The sequence below is a fragment of the Phaethon aethereus genome (assembly GCF_964289735.1).
Source record: "Phaethon aethereus genome assembly, chromosome: 2".
Lineage (NCBI taxonomy): Eukaryota > Metazoa > Chordata > Aves > Phaethontiformes > Phaethontidae > Phaethon > Phaethon aethereus.
In genome coordinates, this window is record NC_138582.1 from 121204562 (window position 1) to 121219402 (window position 14841).

Below are 14841 nucleotides of genomic sequence, written 5' to 3' on the forward strand. Positions count from 1 at the left end.
CAGTCAAACTCAAGGAACTGTCAGAATACTCATCTTAAATAATAGTCCCTAGTGTATTCTGGTTCAATTTCAATGACTGTGTATACAAGACAACAATTTTTCTTCTTTTGATTTGAGCATAACTGAAAAGCAAATATGGCACTGCAGTTTGAGGGAAATGTTCATAAAGCATCACTTCCCACTATTTTTAATTATCTTTACTGCAGTTGAGCCAAAGGGCCCTCTGAAATCTTCACAATGCAGTAGGATCCACTTTCACCATCAGCTTGATCCTGCTCTATTGTGGCAGTGATATCCTGGCTGTATTTTGCTTTAACTCTGGTGATTGTGTGGCTATAGGATAAATTGAATCTGCTTACCCATTCAACTGAAGACATGCCCTACAAAAAGTTCTCAAAAAAAGCCCAAAACCAAACCCTATCAGTTTTCTTGCTTGCCTCTGATCAACAGGCTGATGAAACCAATACTGTGGTTGCAAAAACAGCTGAGCCAACACAGAGGAGGTGGTGGGAACATAATATCTGGGGAGGTGACAAGGACCCCTAAACTTCTGGTGGAAGCACAGCCACAGATGAACTTAAGTCAGCTGTGATACTGTAGGGCTAGACCTTGCCCCAGACATATTATATTAAAAATGTGAAAAAAGATATCTCAGAATATACAGTGAAGCTCTATTTTGAAAACATACTAAATACAGTTTACCAAAATTCCCACAATTACAGATTATTAACTAGTGACCTGATGTGATTTCATTCACATGCTTTAAAATTGCTTAAAATTTCTTACAGACTTTTAACTTTCTACTAAAATGCATTATGTCACATAAAGTATCTTGTATCCCCCCGACAGTGGCTAATCTGACAGTCATGAAACCAAGCATTTAATGCTTACCAGAACAAAACTTGCATTGCTGAATAACTGAGTGATGCAAGTATCCAGTATTAACAGTCACAGAGCCCCAGTCACACTAGAAAAGGCTTGCCTTTTCTGGTAAGGTACCCTTCCCAGTATGGGTGTACCAGGATATCCTCATATGGACTCACAGCTTCCACTGAGAGAAACCACACTTTCAGTAGTACGGCTTCTATTAAAGTGCCACTCAATGAACTGTACCAATTAAAAAAAAAAAATCAAATTTGAGTGTATTTTCACAAAGCTTCTGCCACTAACTCTTACCAATAAAAATTTCTGTGTGTTTTCTGTAAGTAACTCTGTCTTCAATTTGTTTTATGTTTTTTCCTAACTCTGAGAATGTAAGAAGCAATAGTCAATTTGAGTTCATTTTAAATCACCTCTTCAGAAAATGAGGATGCTCTGAAATTTGGTTGCTCAATCCTGAAACAAGTAAGCTGAAATGCTTACAGTGTGCTCACTTTTACAGGTGACATCAGGTTGCTATCACACCATCACAGCTCCATGTTCAGTTCAGTCATCCCTGCTGCAACCATGAGAAACATTCAGGACAGGGACAGTGAAGAAGACAGGAGACAGCAATGAACCAACTCCCTTCCTTACCATAATTAAAAAATTGGGTATGTAAATAATTTTCCTATTTGGATGTTATTATAATCACTCCCAATGATGGTGTGCTAACTTTTCTCAGTTTGTTGTTATAATATTGTTATCTAATTCTTAAAACTAGACAATCTTACTCTTTCCAGCACTAAGGAAATTTTCTAAGCAAATTTTCTTCTAGTATAAAACATCTTGTACTCATTGTACTAGCTGAACTGCTTTAAGTGTATGAAACAACACGCATCTATTTCCAAGAACAGAGAAAAGCAGAACAGCACAAGAAGTAGCAGACGAGTATCAGCTCAGGCTGTCCCCTGTCACACATTTTTTGATATGACCTAAACAAACTGCTAAGATAAGACAGGCTGAACTGATACAGTCCTTTGCTATCGCACAGTCTCTGCCCCACATGCTCACTGCTTTCCTTTTGAGCCAATTCAACTCAGTCAGCTGGCAGAATGGCTTTCTTCTTTCTGAGTTCGCAAGCTAAGTCACTTCAACAACACAGCTTTGGCACTTGCAGGACAAGAGGTTAGGAGGGACCATGTAGTAGAGAGAAGGGGAAAACACTAACTCTTTTGTAATCAGCATGTACTTAACGTCAGTCTTGTTATCTGAAAACTACAAACCTCACTACTCTGTGCCTCGTGTCATGCAGGTAAGGATCACAGAGATCTATCTGGTGAAGGTTTCATCAAGATAACTGAGGGAAAAACGAGCCACTCCAACATAACAGATACATAGATTTGTTTTACAGCTAAGCTTCAGTAGGTTTACTGAAAGACAGAAATCATCAATTTGCTGACCATACCACAATATAATTGATAGCCCACACCAGACTGTGCACAGTGATTTTTCAGACTGTCTCAGAAGAACAAAACTAGGGGTTTGTGTCTTGATGGTAACTGGTTCTCACACATACTATTTCCTAAATCATACCATGGAGGAAGTTTTAAAAAATGAGCATAACTACCTCAGAATCTGTGTAGTGCATTCATGCATTCTCCCTAAGTGAAATCAGTTGCCATCATATTTTAGTTGGAAAAGTATCAAGTATCTTAACATGGGAAATAAGTATCTTTTTTTCTTAGCATGAAAAAAATTAAAAGAAACAGCATTATCAAAGAAGGAAATGGATCAAGGTCCAAAAACATACCATGGCTAGGTTACTGCATCCAGAGCACAGAGCACTTCACTTAAGAAAATTGGTTTCTGACTCATTTATAGAAATTAATGTTTACTTATATAACTTTCTACTCATTTTAAAGAATATTAAGGGAACACAACACCCAGTTCCGCTGTCTAAAGCCCAAAACTTTCACAGAAATCAGCAGCAATAATGGCTGCTTTTTACTTTTTACTGCAAGACCCAATCACAAATGAAAACACTTTCTTTTTCCTCTTTTGCACGGTACTGAAAACTGCTAGTAAATCTAACCATGTAGCTCATAATTTTTAACTGTGTATTCCATACTAAGATTTAACTCACCATAATGAAATTCTCATTTATTTCTTACTCACTGATTTGGGTATTTGGGAAATGTCACTCTTTCAATATTCTACCTTTTTACTAGTCAAAAGTCATTGAGATTAAAACCTTGAAAATCATCCTGATACATTTATTTTTGAAAACCAAATAATCTGCACAGTTCCTTAAAACATTGGCAAATAATCCTGGTTCTTTCTGTACCATCTTTCTTCTACTTCTACACTGGTTTTACTCTGTTTTGTTGGTTTATGGGGGCCACAGTACAGGTATTCACAGTGAAATGTCATATTACTTAAATTCATTAAAAACTACCTTTGTGTCCAGCTTGCAGGGTGAAGCCCATGTTCAACTGCAGCATTTTCTGCTGGTAAACCAAATGCATCCCAACCCATTGGATTGATCACCTGTCAGCAAAAAGGAAAAACACAATCTTATGTAACTTTCTCGAATGGCATCAGTAACACACACAGGCCTCCAAATAATGAATGGTGTTTCACATACAAATAATGAATGGTGCTTTGCATTTCAGCATTTGCTTTGTCTGAATTGAACCTCTTCAAAACATGCCAACTACGGCTAGGCCTGTTTTAAATTATGAATATGAAGCATACTTGCTATCTACAACGCGATGTTAGAGCTTATTTTATTATGTAATAAATCCTCGGGACTAGTTCAATACCAGGTTGACAATGACAAAAATCAATCCTCTATAAATTTGTGTGGTGGTCAAAATTAGCAATTGATGCTACTGCTAAACAGAATCAAATATCCATTCTAAAGAAGGACAAGAAGAAAGCAAGCAAAACTAATTGAACCAACGGTTTCATAACTGCACCTGATGTGTAGCCCACTTTTTTTTTTTGAAAGAAAAAAAAGAAAGATACCCTATGACAGCGTTAAATCCAACAGATAAAATGAAGAGGATGAGGAAAACTGTTTTAGTCCAATTTTACTAAAATATCTTTTGTAAATATAGACCACAGACTGACAAACTGTATTTCATGACCACAAATAAAGGTGTAAAAAAAATGTTTACTAGGAAATAGAATAGATAACTTCTATTGAAATAGATATATATCTTTCCTATTAACATGCAAATTATTTAGAAAAATAATCTAGCAATACAGTAAGTATTCAAAAAACCTGTTTAATAACCAGGGAAAGAAAGGCCAGTACTTAAGATGCCTTCATTAAACACACATATATTGGATACCTGATAAAACTAATCCCATTTCTTACACCTACAAATGTGCTATAAATTCAATAATTACAATTAAAGTAACACAAGTTTAACAATAACAAAACATGACTAAATAACATTTTACAGGTAGTAAGAAATACAAATTTTTACCCCTTAGTATATGTATGTATATAAAGAACTTGTTCTTTAGTGGCATGTAAGCAAAGAAGCAATAAGAAAGGAAGCCCAGCAATACTAATCTCATAAACTATCTCTGTGTGAAAAGTCTCTGTTTCAGAAGCATAAGAGCTACTTTTGTCACTGGTTTGAATTATTTTTATTCTTCTTTGCCACAACCTTCCAATCCTCTGACTTCAGTGATTCTTTAATAAAAAATATTTTATAGACATGTTTATAAAGGTGCCCTAGGCACCAACTCAGTGTGAAAGCAACAGGATTTAACAGATGTGACTCCTCAGCACTCTCGTTTGCAATACTGAGCTAAAACTAAACCTGCTGTATATCATTACTTTGCTGGTACAGCAACAAAACTAAAGGTATTAACCTGTGATCAACTGTGATTCAAGCCAGTACAGTAACGGTCCATGCACAACACGTTTTTCATGTATAAATCTAATAAAAATCAGAATGCTATGCTGTGTTACAAATTTTCCCTATTATCAGAAAGATTATTGTTCCTCATATCACACTGTCAGAAAATATGAGTCCTAACTCCCTACTTTTCCACATTATAAGCATTACATGGAAAATCTCATTTGGAGCCTCAACCACTCGTCAATGCCCTGTTGAGGCACAATTCTCCCCAACCCTTCTCCTTTCCCTCCCCCTACCAGCAATCAAAACTATTGGTATAAAAGAGAAAAAAAGAAAGGTAAACTTTACATACACTACAAATCTCAACAGAATTTTTCAAGGCCACACTAAAATATTAGTTTCTGCAGCTCAGCTCTTTTTGACCTCTCCTATTGCTGATAACCCATCGCTGGACAGAAACGATGAAATAAACCAGGTTTTTTTTTTTTTCATGTAGAATACATATTTTCTCTTATTTAAACCCCATTTGTTTAGACAAATGCCTTACTACAAGCTGATGCACATTAAGCGAGATCAGAAAATGTACTCTTGATTAATTTTTGTAAAACTTGGCTTCTGAAGATCTCCTGGATATAGATAGGCAGCCAAAAGCAAGGCACAATCTCATTTCTCACACTCATGAGCAAAAAGATGTGGGAAGAACAGCTTCACTAACAGTTACAGACTCCCCAAAAGGGCTGACTGATGCTCCAGACAGCTAATGTGCAGACATTTTATCACTGTACCATCAGTGCTAGCAGGAGTTATCTGCTTACACAAATCTTCCCAATTCTAGCACGTATATTAAAAATATCATACAGTGTATTCACTTATCACATTCAAAAGACAGTTCGATTTAACAACCAATAGCATTCTTTAAGTTAAAGGGCTGAAGAAGTACGCTAATTCAAGTTTCAATCAGAAACTTGAATTTAAAAAGACATTAAAAATATCCTCAAATTAATCTCCAGGATAGATCTATTTATGTAGTTGCTATAGAGATGAATGTAATATGCACAGTGGTTTAGAAAATTATTTCAAGTTTATTGTCTCTTTTACTGCTCTACCATGAATGGATTTGAAAGGTTTGTGAAATGCATTTGTCTAAACAACAGGTCATCTGCTTCTGGCTGGAATGCATGTTACGTATCTACAGTTAAAATGCCACAGTCTCCACACCGCACTTGCCATTCCACCTTAACTCTACGTAGCCAACATAAAACACAAGGCTGAGATTAACTGTTCTGAAAAACATCAAAAATTTGAAGAGACATGGAAGAGGGAGAAGAAATACACAACTAACATGTCAGAAGTTGGCACAAAGGAAGGAACAGTTTGACTGTTCAAAACAAAGGAAAAATAGGAAGAAAGTAACTTCCTTGTAGCTCCTTGATGGGTTGGTCACAGGCTCTAACTAGCAGAAAACATGGCTGCTCCCTCCAGCATTACAGATGAGCAGAAGGAAAAAAAGTCATCCATTTTCTTGAACATTGACTTGATTGCTTCTGACAGCAGTCTCTAAACCTTATGCAACTGAGGGATCAATTCTGCTCACTAGAGTAACCGTTTGTCCAAGCATTGCTTCTCTGTACAGACAGTATTTTCTCTGCCACAAAGAGAAAGAAAAACAAATACTGAACATAACTTGTAAGACAGGAGGCCTGCATAAGTCTAAGGGTGCCTATACCTGGTAAAAGAAGGCAGGCTATAGTTTCAGTCATTTTAAGACAGCAGAAGCCAGTACTGTCACCAAAGGCAGCCATGTGTTTCTGTCCTTCACGATGAAGTGGACAGGTAAACTCTTCCAGCTTAACACTACTAGGCTAGTCTTGAACACAGATTACACGGCTTAAGATCCTCAGAAGTTCACATGGTCAGGCAGAATCAGCTATGAAAGACTGGCATTTTCTACCACTCAACATACTATGTTTTGCACGGGAACATGAAGTTGCAATGAACGGATTTATTGGTATGCGCGGAACAAAGTGCTTGCTAACTACCACACTGAGCAGTCTTTTCAGGAGCAGGCTATTAAAAAGGAAAACAGTTGCATTTTGAAATATTTTAGATCCCAAAGACTCTGACTTCCTATTAGCTCGAAGCATCACTTTAAGAGTCATTTCACAGCATGGTCAAAAATCTGTCATTAACGATGGCTAGAGCTCTTAATCTGGCTGTGGGATGAAGTATAGGAAAACACAGTAACTCCATTTATTAATTTCCAAGATCTCAGCTGTTCCTCTGAGAGGGTTTTCAGCTATTCACTGCTGTAACAATCAGCCCATCACACCGACATTAGTAGGCGAGATCAGTAAGTACTATACAACACAAAGCTGTCAATGATCTCATAAGACTGAGTTTTATGCCTCCGTCAACGTAACTAGGATGGACAATTCAGTGAATTTTCCTTAATGTTTGCAGAGAAACAAATAAGTTGTTTGCTCTCCTGATGTGCTCAGTATGTCTCAAAACTATGACCAGGGAGCTGATGCATCTTTCCCACATCCAGATTGATGCATTCTAAATTTTAAGACAGACAGCAGAATCAGTGTTCAAAATGCCTGCAAATAAATATATTTATTTCAAAGAATGTATGATAAGAGAAGACAACAAAAAATGAAAATGGAGAGGCTTGCTGACAGATTAGTGATTTGAATGAATACAGCAAAGTCTACATTCCTGTATCTATGCTCAACATGAACTAACAAAAAAAAGCTGACAGAATAGATGATTAGTGGTCATGAGTTCCAGCTGCCAGAAAACACCCCTGGCTCCAGCAGGGAGCTCCTGTCATCTCCCAACTGTGCAACCACATGTTGAATGAGACGGGTAAGAACATGTGGTTGGAGAGGGGAAAGGAGAGATGGTTGCTCCTTCCACTGGCGGCCTACAATTAGGCTGAATGTGTTGAAAATCTGATTTGTAAATTGACAGTTTACAGATACAACACATTTTAAATACAAGACCTCCACCTGAATGCAGCCTAGATTGTCTTTTATGTGCACTAGGTAATAAACACCATTAGACAACAGCTAAAAATTACCACTACCACCAAACAAAAAAGCCTGAGCAGACAAGGCATATCTGGAAATAGACTAAAATAACGAATTTTTGATTAGTGTTTACATTCTAGCAAGGACTATTTCAATGCTTCTCTGCAATAGAACGCTGCCTATTAGCATCCTGATAAGGCACTTTCAAATTAAAAAATAATCAACCCACACAGATTTCTATCAAAACATAACTCTGCTTATAAAACACTCTCATTTATTTCTTGCCCTCACAAGATACAAAATATGAGAAATTATGCTATGTCCACACACTACCACAAATATCTAGAAAACAAAGGTGTCTCTCACCTCCTTAATCTCACACATTCTTGTCTAACATAATTGCATTTAAAGCAATATCTCATTTTCTCTTTTTCTTTCAAAATGAAACGGATTGAGCTCATTAACACCTTCAGTACTTGCAACTGGAAAACTAAATTTAAATAACATTCAATCCACATAGGATACTTGTAATACTTTCCACTTGGTTTATACCACAGAAAATAACTTGGCAAAAGGACAAAACAGCCTCAGAAAAAAATGGTGGAGAATAGCAGCTAATGATGATCCGAAAATGGAACTGTATTGAAATAATTCATCCTACTGATGAACTCATCATAAAGTTTTAATTAAAAACTTGCCTGTCTTTCTCCAATACCATTCACTTTTGCAATTTCAAGAATATTAAGATTCACTGCTGAAAGGGAAAACAATTAATGAAAATACATCCTTTTTTTTAAAAAAGTTGCTCTGGATAAACTGAAAATACTCTTTAAGTCATTTGGGGATATTGTGGAAATATCACTGACAATATTCCAATCCCATCTATCAGGAGCAGTTTAAGTATAAATTAAGAAATCTGATCATAGTGTACAGGAATTTCACCCTGAATTGTTCCACGATCATTCTCATTTCTCACATTTCTGTCACACGTGACAGCCTCACTGCGGTATCAATTTCAATTCAAAATTTTATTAAAAAGATATCACAGGAACTATTGAACTGAATCATTCTCTGTTTACTGATTGCTAAGGGAATTATTCTCAGTCCTCTGAGAGGCACAAATTATCCACTTTGGAATTTATCAAAGAGTTGATAATTATAGCATGATAAAGCAATGGTAAATACTTTTTCCCCAAGCCAGCAGCAGACTGGAAATCTGCCACGGTGGAAATCACCATGAATATCTCTAACTTTTGCATGGCACTTTCAAATAATGAATAGGAAGTTTCTTAACTTCTTTCAAAACTCCTACATTTGAATTCACAACATGCATGTAAATTCACAGAGAAAACACAACCAGAAACTGCACATTATAGTTCTGGATCAGTTTATTAATAGATACAAATTTGTAGTTTAAAATATATAAATTACTTTTTCATAGCATTTTTAAAGAAATATATTTGTAATAAGATCTGTGACTAGAACCCTCCATAAACAAAAATTGTTTAAACTGCACTTCAAGAAAAATGTTATCCTTACCACATTTTGGAAAGAGACCAGCTCAGTGCATTCATGCCAAGTAATCTATATGGTTTACAGTTCCCATGCAAAGGCTTCAAACTTCATCTCCCGTAATTAGAATGTAAACAAGTTATCTTACAGATGTACTCTAGAACCTAATCATTTACCCCACAACCCAATCCAAGTGCATGACAGAGTTCGTTTCCCATGCACTGCCTACAGGTACTTGAGGAGTGTTAGAACAAGACAGTGCTCCAGACCTTCAGGTAAAACAAAACAGGACTTTATCACCCATGGGCACAATTAGTGTGCTGGCCCCGTACAGATACAACTCTGGTCATTACCTCTGTACTGCGATATACACATTCACACATCCCCTACCGAAAACTCTGTGAAGCTTATCGCTTATTAGTACATTGAAAAAGCGATTGCCTATTGCGATGTTACACTTGCATTAAATCCCACCCCTGCACACCATTTAAGAAATCACCAGCCAGTCACATACTGCAGAAAAGGCTGCTGCTCATTAGGCAATCTGTCTGAATGCCCATTTTCGTGTCGTGAGTCACCAATATGATCTACAGCTTTATTTCTTCCAAAAACAAGGGGAGGTGGAGCAGGGGAGAACAATAAATACTTATTTTCTCACTTAAAATGCTGGTGAAGTACAGGTTTCTGGCAAATAACAGCATATCAGTAGATTTCAGTGCATATTATCTCTACACATATTTTAATTGAAACAAAATCAGATCCTATCCAGCCAGAGAAATGAAATACTAAAGTTCCATTTTAGGAAAACAAAAAAAACCCAGCATCCAAATGATTTAACACTTTCCCAATCAAGATCACAAACTACCTCCAATATGGAGAAATTACATGAATGCATTCCAAAGAATGGTTCCAATTTACTTAAGGAGCTCTAATCCCTTTGTAAAGGCATTCAAGCTTATCCTTACTTAAGTCTTATAATAAATAAGCCTGTTCAGATTAAATCAATGTGAAACTAATTTACTATTTTCTCATGAAGGCATTCTCTTAAGAAAAATATCTTCACCTTATTCAACATATATTACTCTCTTACTCAACCATGTATACTAGTCAACTATGTACACAACACATATATTTTCCCTCACTGTTTATTCAACAACAAATATACGTTGTGGTCTGAAGTTTTCCCTGGGAACTATACGTCAGAATGTTGTTGCCTGTATTTTCCACAGTAAGAGGAAACACTTTCAATCTACCTGTATTGCCTTTAGCACAGTTTTATGACTTCCTAACCAGGGTCAGTTCTACATCAACATGTGGAGATACAGTTCCTAAGACTATTTTCAATGACATTGCCTTTTTTTGAGTTTGGAAATGATGGAAGCAAAGTTTAAACAACATTACTACTAAAAAATCTTATCCTAAACTTGCCTTGAATACCTGAAATCCATTCACTTCTACTTAAATTTTGACTTGAGAAAAATTAGCTGTTCCTGAACTTTCAAACATGCAATACTAAAGCTGATTTTCCAGAAAGAAAAAAAAAAATCCATAGACTAACTTCAAAAATATGCATACTAGCACTTTTTGTTTCTAAAGCATTCTTTCTTTTTACGTACTGAAGAATTCCAGTAATTTCCTGAATACAGGGAAAAGCATTTTTCTTGGGAATATCAAATTTTATGTATAAGAAGACATAACGATGTCATAGCCTAAAACCATCACAATAAAGAAATCTTTAACATATTGTACAACTGTGACAATGGCCAGAGAAAACATCTAGAGGCTGATAAATTAATTGTGAGGAGACAATCAATTATAAAGACTTTGATTCTAAGTGATGGAGAAATTAGCATGGCTAATGAAGAAAAGGTTTTTTAAGGTACATATAAGTTCCAGCAAGTTAATGTATATCACTAACACAATAGCTCTTAGTCTGACATACTCAGAAAATCACCTGGGAGATCTTTCACATCTCTTAATTGTACATGAAGGTTAAATTCTTTGGCTACCCACCTTTAGTCATAAATAGATGTTCAGATTGCTTAACACAACAGAAGATACAAGTATTTATAGAAACTCAGCATGTTCTACAGGCACTCTAATATCCTTCAAAGTAATTTTTACATAAAATATAAAAATAAGCTGGAATACAAGATCTAAAAACTTTTAAAAGACTTCAAAAGCTTTTCTGGGAAAAAATAGGCAATCATAGAAATAAAAAATTGTTTTCACAGCGGCTCTTGTATTTCATTGCAATAATATTATCTTCTCATTTTCTCCAAAGGTTTCTACTAAATGTGCTTACTTCCCTTGTATCCAAAAGCTAAGACCTAAGCTAAGACCTACAGCATCCTACTGGATGCAGACAACTGTTTTCACTTTAATTTAGCCACTACAAGAATAAGCAAGTTTCCATCTTTCTGAACAGAAATTTAGTGGATATCTCCACTTTTATTGATGAGAGATGAGCTATGTCCTGGAACGACATCTCCAGTGGCCTTAACATCAAGCAAGAATCAAAAGACCCTTCAAGAGCCTAGTTAACTCGATTTTTTTAGTGAGATTTAAAGTTCTGGTCATTCAGAGTAGTTAGGAAAGATTAGTGTTACAACAGACATTGGGGTTTTATTTTCTCATTTAAATTCTAAGGCAGCTATTTCTTTCTCCTGTAATTTTAAAAGCACGAGAATGCATTTCTGTAAAGCAGCAGCACATATTCAGTGCACGGTATGTTCATCATTGGCATAAAATACATAGTATTTGGAAAGGCAGCACACTGAATAATTCAGTGACAATACCTTGAAGAGTCTCATGAGTGGTGATAAATCCAGGAAACGCTACACTTCTACAGCATTTGTAGCAGGGGAACTGCACTCACTACCACAACAAGCAACTAACATTTATTTCTCCATTTCATCTTCTTTGTACTCTTTTGAGGTTCTGATTCCTATATTCTTGACCTGCTTCTCTCTCGTACATTAGAGAGAATTCTTTTCCGAGTCTCATCCTAGATTCTGGCCTATAGCTATTTCTTTCCATCTGTTCCCTACTCCAAAATTGTGTATTCTCTTTCCTCCTCCTGCTGTTTCGCAGACTCTTAATATTTTCCCCCTACCGAATCCTCCTTAATATGGTTGTTACTCAGGCCACAATTCTTGAACAACTTCCTTACATTCTTCAAATTTTACCCAGCAGCCTTTACTGCAAAACACCAGTTAGGATCCTACCTGTAGACTGCAGGGACTATGCACTCAGCTACTTCTACCTATGGGAAAGAGAGAAGGGAGAGAGGGAGAAATGATGGCAGGCATGGGGTGGACTGGGAAACAGAAGAACGCCCCATGGGGTGTTCAAGGGAATGTGGGATTTCTCCTTGCAGATGCAGTAAGTTAAGTCTTAGCCTACCTCATAGGCTTGCACCTTCAGAAGACAGCGTTTCATATGTATGAGCAAGGCTGAAATAGGCAAGCCAAGGGGTCAGCCGCTATACAACAGAAACTGCTAGTTACACCCACATGATGTGACGTGTGACACGACCCTGTTCACCCCTCTTGCAGCAGTCATGAGAGAGGGTTTCCCTCCCAGCTGGCACAGAAGAGCAGGATGTCCCTCTGACAAAAGACATCAACCAGTTCTCAGGAGCAGAAGAGATGAAAGGAGTTGACCCCTGTGGTGCCTCGGTTTTCTCTCGCCAGCTACACCCTTTCCTCCCCCATGGTGCCACCTAGATGACAGCAGGGTCTTCAGTCTTCTCCAATAGAAATGGTGTGGCCCACACATCTCATCAACACTGCTGTACATCAATAGATTCAGGTAGCTGATACAGCATCAGCTGTATCATTTGAGATAGTTTCTAGCAATTTGTTATCATCAGTGAGTTCTGAATACGTCCTTTTTTTAAAAAAGTCTCCAATCTCAATATTCAAAGCTGCACAGGTCACTATCTACATGTCTGCAGCATATATTCCAACTAAACCTTCACCTTCATGGATTTTGGAAAATAGTAATTTCCTGACCAATTATGATATTAAAACATCAAAAAACCACCCAGTCCCATGGCTGATTTTTTCTTACCTGCATCCCTCTCATTTTCTGGAATCGAGCTACTGCATCACTGATGGTGTAGACACGAACATGGCCCATGTGAAGCTTTCCAGAAGGATATGGGAACATAGAAAGCACATAAAATTTTGGTCTTGATTTCTAGAAAGAAATTTTTAGAAAGTTGTAAGAGCATGAGTTAGCATTTCACTTGAATAAATACATGCACACATTATAAACTACACAGTACCATGAAGAGAAACAAGGTACTGCTGGAACTGATCCCAGTGAGCACTGACAAAGTTCATAAGATCAAATCCCTTGGAGCTGTAAATGGAAATGTTTTACCAGACTTTGCTGCCATCTTATCAACTGATATTTATATGGCACTTGAAAATTATGTTTTTAATCAATTTTTACTCAACAAGAGATATATTAACTGCAGCTTAACAAATCACCATTCCCTACTGTAGCATCTGTAACCGATTATCTATGCACTCCTAATCTGTCCCACTGAAACATGTAAACATGACAGATTACATTATCCTCTTAACAGTTTAAGGAAGTCTTTTACTTTCTGTTTACAACAAACATGGATCTCATTCCTGGCCGGTTTCTTTTTGTCAGCTGAACTGCAGTAACTCACTGAGTGACTAACTCAATCATTCACAATTGCATGAACATCCACTGAAGTTCCACTACGTATGCTTAGATCCAAAGACATCTTAAAAGCAGTACCTTGCATAGTGAAAAGAAACTAAGAATTTAACTTAGTTAGCTTTGAGTAAATTGACAAAAGTTAGAAAGAAATCAAACATTGTTCTCTCTCACATAAATTATTCCTAATACATCTTGATTACCATTGAATTTATCATCAATACATGCTTGGTAAGTTCCTACATTATTTTTCTTATGTTAATAATGAAAAAAATTATAGGCAGCTTTTATTATTCTGAACAAAACTCTGTTCATATTTATCAAATATTACTTCTTTATTGCTTTTGTCCAATAATGGCAAAATGAGACATAATCTGAATACTTCATTGCAGCACTATACACTATTTGCCTCTTAATATGGGATGTTATTAAATCTAAGGATAAAAGTAAGGACAAAACAAAAATATCATCCAAAACACAACTTAGAATTTAGTATATGTATGATGTATATATGATATTTATGTATACGTGTATTGTCAGATATTAGACACAAGCCTAAATTAATGCTTTCCCTGCTACATGTATGGATGCATACCATTTTCAGCTCAGTTTTCTGGCTCAGAAAAAGTAAGTCCCTTTTCTCTCTTTCACACTTTTGATAGAATCAATTTTTTGTTGGAGAGAGGGCACATTTTAGGAAAGAACAAACATGAAAGGGTACAAAAATGTTTTTATACCTACGTGACCGAGCATAATTGTGAAGGCAGAGAGTCAAGAGACAGATTACTGTTGTTTTCAAGATCTTTTATTGCATTGGAAAACGTTTTTTTTTTTTTTCCCTGCAAGTCACTCATTATTCC

At 36.4% G+C, this 14841-nt stretch overlaps 1 protein-coding gene across 1 annotated transcript in view; it reads right to left on the reverse strand.

Annotated features, from left to right (window-relative positions):
- LARS2 (leucyl-tRNA synthetase 2, mitochondrial) overlaps positions 1-14841 on the reverse strand; it is a gene marked incomplete at both ends in the record, with an annotated part of 85760 nt that overhangs the window by 70209 nt on the left and 710 nt on the right. Inside the window, 2 exons of the mRNA XM_081996906.1 lie at positions 3317-3408; positions 13358-13486. Of these exons, the coding sequence (XP_081853032.1) occupies positions 3317-3408; positions 13358-13486 (221 nt within the window). The remainder of the gene's footprint in view (positions 1-3316; positions 3409-13357; positions 13487-14841) is intronic.